This window comes from Gopherus evgoodei, chromosome 1 (assembly GCF_007399415.2).
Source record: "Gopherus evgoodei ecotype Sinaloan lineage chromosome 1, rGopEvg1_v1.p, whole genome shotgun sequence".
NCBI classification, from domain to species: Eukaryota; Metazoa; Chordata; order Testudines; family Testudinidae; genus Gopherus; species Gopherus evgoodei.
In genome coordinates, this window is record NC_044322.1 from 205,834,801 (window position 1) to 205,841,904 (window position 7,104).

General features: G+C 42.3%; 1 protein-coding gene across 6 annotated transcripts in view; it reads right to left on the reverse strand.

The window, feature by feature from the left end:
* The window catches only part of CCDC191 (coiled-coil domain containing 191), a 36,785-nt gene extending 29,699 nt beyond the window's left edge, over positions 1-7,086 (reverse strand). For 2 of the 6 annotated variants that reach the window (XR_003996485.1, XM_030533150.1), the window contains exons 1-5: positions 6,930-7,085; positions 6,467-6,505; positions 4,536-4,677; positions 1,141-1,287; positions 437-615 (exon numbers count right to left, since the gene is read on the reverse strand). Coding sequence is in view for 4 of the 6 variants with exons in the window: in XM_030533150.1 (XP_030389010.1) it covers positions 437-615; positions 1,141-1,287; positions 4,536-4,677; positions 6,467-6,505; positions 6,930-6,998 (576 nt within the window). In the remaining 2 variants the exon portion in view is untranslated. Of the gene's footprint in view, positions 1-436; positions 616-1,140; positions 1,288-4,535; positions 4,678-6,466; positions 6,506-6,929 lie in introns of all 6 variants that reach the window. The other 4 variants (XM_030533136.1, XM_030533127.1, XR_003996487.1 and 1 more) reach the window with 3 other exon arrangements.
* Positions 7,087-7,104: the final 18 nt, after the last annotated feature.

Genomic DNA, 7,104 nt, shown 5'->3' on the forward strand with positions numbered 1-7,104 from the left:
AAGCTAAAATTGCCTCAATAGAACAGCTACATAGCCATTTTGCAGCCTGGGTGAAGGATTCCTTCCTCCACCCATTTGCCCATGTATGTGAGATGAGTACTAACAGAATGATTAGACTTTAATGCTTAAGAGGTTGGTTAACGCATCTCCCTATTCAGTTAGCACTCTGCTTACTCCTGACTTGAGCAGGGAGGCTAGCAAAGAACAGTCACTTACTGCCACTTCCTGGAGTGCACAGATCCATGTTAGAGATGGATATTACAGCCCTGAGCTAGTGCAAATACTATCCTCATTCACAGAAATGCCTAATCCTTTTGAGAACTATCCTAATCTATTTGCGTCAATTATATCATGTGGCATTGAGTTCCATGGGTTAATATATGTTACATAAAGAATGTTTCCCCATATCAGTTTCAATGTACTGCCTTTTCCTCACCTGCTTGTGTCTTAGCTCCATGGTAATTCGTGGGTCCCTTGTTTTTTTCTTTTCCTTGATTTCTTCAATCCTGAGGTCTTCCAATATCCCACTATCTACCACTTCATTTTGCAGAAGATTCTGCAGAAAATCTTGAACTGTGGTACTTTCCATTTCTTGTTCCAGATAACCACACAAATCTGTAACAGAAGATCCAGATCACCCCAAGCTAGTTTGTAATTAACAAACCTCAGAGCCTAAAGCCATCAAGCATAAAGTGATTAAACAGAGAATTGCCCAGTTTGTGAATGTAATCCTGATGAAAGAAGCCATATTGACTGCACTCCATTTAGCCTCAAGAATCTAAAGCAGTCTCAAATTCAGTATGTTTAGATGATGATGATAATAATACTTTCCCAATCTTTACTGCCCTGCATCTGAGGATCTCAAACTGTTACACAAATCTTACAAACCTTATAGCCCTTCTCAGTTAGGGAAATATTATCTCCATGAAGCACAAAGAGTTTTAGGCTTATTTCTGCAATGTCACACAGCAAGTTAATGTCTGAGCTGGGAAAAACCAAGAGCTCTACTGACCCTGGTTGTTCCTACGGAGACTATCATCTTGGTATGTTCATGATTCCTGGCTTTCAAGCCTACAAACTAACCACTGTTATCCCCTTATCTTTAAAAATAAGTTAAGAAATGTTTTGTTGTGCTCTCACCATCAAACCTCTCGTACTTCAAAAAGCCAGCAGGAGTCTCTTCAGCAGGAGTAGAATCAGCAGCAGCATCTCCAGCATTCTCTTCTTGGTCACTTTCTAGCTCCAGTCTCAGTTTGGAATTCATCCAATCATTGAGCAGCTCCTGGGCTATGGTGAGAAAGGGATCAAGGGTTTTACTAGGATTAGAAATATCATAGTAAGCGTAAGATGGCAAAACTCTGTCCTCTTAGGATTGTTACACAATGTGCTATGCAGTTTGTTTAAAAATGACTGAAGGGTGATCTGTAAAGGAAAAACTCATTGGGTTGGTGTTTCCACACCTCTCTATTCTTGATATGTGAATAGGCTTGAAAGTTGGAGGGTTTTTTATTTCTCTTTGTGTTATATGCATTAGAAATTGTCTAGCCTGTTTTTCCTGCAAGACTCTCTGGACAACAAGAGAACTGTAGTAAGAGGAGGCCCTGAGATATAAACCTTGGTATCAGAGGCCTGGTATGAGGCCTAAGGCCTGAACTAAAGTAATGGTCAAGATTTTGCTAACATAAAGCAAAGTGGAGCTGTGAGCCAGAGGCAGGCCCTGCTCACAGAAGCTGGCAAGGAAAGGGCTGATGCTGCAAGAAGATACGTACCTAAAAGGTACTGAACACTAGAGATCAGAACATTCACATACTTGTACATTCCACACAGATAACAAGGAACAGACTGACCCATCCCAATGACGGGGCAAAAGGGTAATATGATGGATTGAGTTGTTTTGTTCAGACCAACATGTACAAGGTGAGAGGTGGCACCTTACTACATAGAGGGGTTGCACCTCAATACGTCAGGAGTGGTGTGTAACTTGTTTGTACCTGTGTATAAGAATGCATCCTTGGGGCGGTGTCTTTGTCCAGCCGAGGGGGCAGTGGAAAGTCCCACCACTGACTGAGCTGGGTCCATTGCCAAGAGGCACTTTCTCGTAGTATGCCCTGAATTAGGCTAAGAAACCTACAGGGAACTGCCATTGTGTCTGAGATCGCAATAAACCTAGCAGACGTGACTTTGCACCTTACTAGAGTCTGTGGTCATTGAGGGTTCTTGTCGGGTCTGCTGCATCAGCTATCTGCAAAGCTGGGGCAGCACATGGGGCGAGCACACGCACGCGGCCGAGTGATACCAACAAGGAGACAGCAGAGCACCACACCGGTAGCATCTGACAACATCTCTGACAACAAGAACTATTAAGATCATGACATCATAGATACCAATAAGATGAAACCTGAGTGATAGATCAAGTGATTTTTTTTTTAAACTGACTCCTTAAAACGTTCCTTAAAACGTTTGGTTTTTCATTCAGACCCTGATCCTGCAAATGCGTACATGTATCCTCAACAGGACTACATATGGGCATAAAATTAAAACCATATGTAAGTCTGTTTGTAGGAATGAGACAATTTTTGTTTGTTTGTTTTTGGCTAATACTTAGTTAACTCAAATGCCTGACAGCTGGAAGAAAAGCTTTTTTAAAAAAAATACAAAACCCTACTCCTTTAATTCAGAACTAAGAAAGCACTCACTCCAAGTCTCTCTGGTACTGCAACTAAGTTATACAGTAAAAATGATGGAGGATATAATTTAGCATTCCAGCTATTTCTAAGGAAAAATATAAGCAACCTTTTAAAAAAACAAAGACCACCACCACCAAAAAATTCCTTTTCAGGCTTCTTTAAAGAAGTGGTCTGGGATGGGATGGGATCTGAGTTACTACAGAGGATTCTTTCCTGGGTGCTGGCTGGTGAGTCTTGCCCACATGCTCAGGGTTTAACTGAACGCCATATTTGGGGTCGGGAAAGAATTTTCCTCCAGGGCAGATTGGCAGAGGCCCTGGAGATTTTTCGCCTTCCTCTGCAGCATGGGGCACGGGTCACTTCCTAGAGGATTCTCTGCAGCTTGAAGTCTTCAAACCACAATCTGAGGACTTCAATAACTCAGACATAGGTTAGGGGGTTGTTATTGAAGTGGATGGGTGAGATTCTGTGGGCTGCATTGTGCAGGAGGTCAGACTAGATGATCATAATGGTCCCTTCTGACCTTAAACTCTATGAGTCTATTCTAAAAAAGTTCAAAAAATCCCAAACAGACACATACTGAAGCTTTTTAATCCCTTTCAAGTCCTTGTATCCCAACTTTCAGTCTATAATTAGCCCAATTTAACAACGTTTATTCAATGAGAAAAACAGAAGTCAGTTTGTCCTGTAAAGGCTGTGTCATTCTTGGACAAGAGAGTGCAGACTCCTCATATTTGGAGTAAATGAGCTTTAACACTTTCTTTATCAATATGTCTCTTAACATGGTGGTGTGACTGCAGATAATCAATATTCTTATGTATTATAATTGTGGTGCAAATATAAAAGGCTTATAGGCAATTCTGGAACACTCAAACAGATTACTATATGTAAAAAGGAAAAAACAACACAAAGGCAGGGGAGGAAAAAAAGAAGGCATCTTTCATATTTCAGACACTTGCAGAGAATTAGCTCCATCTGTGAGAGACATTTGACATTATATATAGAAATCCGAGAGTGTACCCAGATTTATTCATCCATGCTATTAATAGTGCCTCATATTATTGCAAGTGAAAGAACTGACTCTGAATTTGTTAGAATGAGAACTCAGAGACCTTGTCTTTCTATTTGTTCTGTACTGTGCTTAGCACGTTCTTAGATGCTGCAAAATAATAAATATTTATAAAAATCCAATTTGCTTCCAACTCTTTTTACTGTCAGTTTAGCTTTTGCATTTCCTTCGCTTTGGACAGCAGAAATAATTGAAGTTACTTTCCCTTTTGCTTATAGACATTTAAGTTTCAGATTTGTAGTTCTGCAGGGTTTGGGCTGCAACATTGCACAAGAAACATTTATTTATCTGGGGAGGGAAAAGCATCCATGGAAATGAAAAAGATCAAATACAATTATTCATAGATTTTAAGAGACCATTTAGGTCATCTAGTCCCACCTCCTGTATAACACAAAATTTCAGCCTGTTACTCATATATGGATCTCAATAGCATGTGTTTGACTAAAGCATATCTTCCAAAAAGGCATCTGGTCTTGATTTGAAGACTTCAGGGAGAATCCACCACTTCCCTTGGTAGTTTGTTTCAATGGTTAATCAGCCTCACTGTCAAAAATGTGTATTTCTAATCTGAAATTGTCTGACTTCAGCTTCCAGCCATTGATTTTCATTAGGACTTCCTGCTCAAGATTAACTAGATCAAATCTAACCCATATTATGAAATATTTCTATTTGGTCTCAGGTGTTGAAAAAGATTGGTGATACACAAATCTACCTACTGGCCCAGTTGGATTTCATAGGGTCCCTTTAAACAGCTCTGGACCGGTGCTATTCAAACTCACCTTCTGCATAAGCCTCATCATGATCCTGCAGCTGCTCTACTGTTTCCAGATCCATCGCAGGACCACGTGGCCTTTGACGATAAGCTGACTTTTTAAGGGAAAAAGCTTCAGAAACAGCAAACCTGGAGGCTTGTTCCACTCGCTTTAAAATAAATAAGAGAAGAAATATAATTCTTGTAACTTGCACTTACTCAGTTTCAGACGCTACAGATTCCAGGTCCTGATCCTGTAAGATACTCTGGAGGAGTGTACTCCTGCATGTGCGCAGAGCATCATTGACTTCAGAGGGAGCTGCATGAAATAAGGTTCATCCATATATATAGGACTGGGGCCCAAAGCATGACTCATCTCATGGGTATGATGCTATTGATAAGGCTGAGATAGCGCTTATGTGATCAGATCCTATCCTTAGGTGCTTATAACGTTCCAAAAATGTTATCCCATGGGGTGGAAATTTCTGAGGTTTGTTTTCAAGCCAGAGGCTGTGGTGGATTTGTTTGGGACAGAGGATAGATTTAGGCACATCCCATTTGGTTGTTTTTAAGATAAATAATGGGGGGGAAAAAGGATTACATAAAATCTTCTGATGCTTCTTTGTGTGTCCTCAGAGCACTGAAAATGAATAGTCAATCTTGAATCAGTATAGCACCTTTCACCCTGAAAAAGGATAAAGGGCTTTACAGATTGTATCTAAGGAACATTCACTCTCTAGGGTTTGAGCTGGCCAGAGGCCCCCACTGACCTGAGCCTGCAGTCCCTTCTGTGTTAGAAGAGCTAAAACTGTAGCAGAAAAATTCAGCTTTTTTTTTTTAAAAATTGCATTTCTAGACCTCATGAAGATAGCACTGAAAACATCAATCAATCAATCAATAGGATTGAGGAAACAAGCACAATGGGGTTTCACTTCTATAGCAGAAGGACCTACACACACACACACACGCTTTTTATAACAAAGCATGTCCTAAGCAATCATGAAATCCCTCCCCCAAATTCTCAGGCTGACTGTTAGCATAGCAAGGTGATTAACAGGGAACAGAGATGCGTTATAAGTAGGGCTGGGGCAGACAGATCTGTGTTTCATAAGCCCATGCCAAAATGTTAAGGGGAGCTCTTATCATGCAACTGCTGTCACCTGCATGGAATGCGGCAGCTGTTTAACGGCCCACATTGATACTTCACAACAGTGCAGGATAGGATGTACAGAATACTGTAAGCAGGCCTAACTGCTGAGAAAATGCAGGGAGGCAGAATGTAATTACCAAACTGGAATTTGGCCAGGATACTTGAGTTTAACATCCAGTCTTGCAAACAGTTTCACAGGATTTTTTAACAATCACTAGTAGTCTGGACCTCAAATTTACATTTCACACAAAAGAAGGAACCACCAGTAGCATAGAGACCTTGTGCATCTTGCCAGGCATTGTCATAGTATGGACTCTAAATGAACAGTACCATCTACTGAATCATGAAAACCACATCCTGCAGTTAGCTAATTTTTCCTGGATGTATCTTATCCAAGTACTCACTGGTTCTACCAAGTACTAACAGGATCACAACAAAAGGGGAATATGGACTGCCACAAAAATTTGCTTTCTTTTGAAACTTCACATTCCTCATGGACTTATTACATTTGACACATCTCAAGATACTTGATTCATACATAATTAAGTTAGTCATTGGTATGTTCATGATTACCAGCTGTGGTTGTGGACAGCATATTGTAGACATAGGGAAACCACATACCCATCAATTTACTCCGTAGAATCCATCAAGCAATTATCAGATGGTACCAACTTTTTGTCACAGTCAACCTGAACTGGATGCAAACATAAGACTGAAAGGCTTTCTGTCCTACTTCCATCCCACTGAGCCTGCATGTTCCCTGACTCAATTACATTTTGTTTCACAAGTTCCTTTGCAAATAACCTTACCTTGATCCACTGCTCCACATTATCAGAGTCAAAATTTGGCTGGAAACAAGATGCAAAATGTTAACTTCAAAATGCTTTTTTGCTCACTTTTAACTCTCATTTTAATGTTTCCAGGCTTAGAGCCAGTCACTTGAGTACCATGAAAAAGCCTGTGCTCTTTCGCCAGAAACATTACTCCCATCCTCAAATTTCCCACGTTTCTCATTCATTTCTGAGCAGCACTGACCCGGGGGCGGGGGGGAGGAGCCCCCTGATTGGCCAGCGCTAGCCAGGGCGCCCCGAATGGGGCTGGCAGTGACCCAGGGAGCCCCCTGATTGGGCGCCGGTGACCCCGGGGTGGAACACGATTGGGCGCTGGTGACCGGGGGCGCCCCATGGGTTTGCTGGTGACCCCCGGGCAGCGGCGAGCTCCGGGATTGGGCGCTGGGGACATGGAGCGGGGTGATACCGCCCCCTCCGTTACCTTGGGCCTGGCCGCGGTGGTGAGGCGCTGCCAGCGATAGAGCTGGGACCTGGGCGCTGGGAAGGCCATTGCCAAGGCTCGGACAGAAGCAGCATCCCCACCCCCGCCCCGCCCCGCCCCAGCCACACAGGGGGAGAGGAGCCTTGTGGGAAACGGAGTTCGCCATTGGACGGGG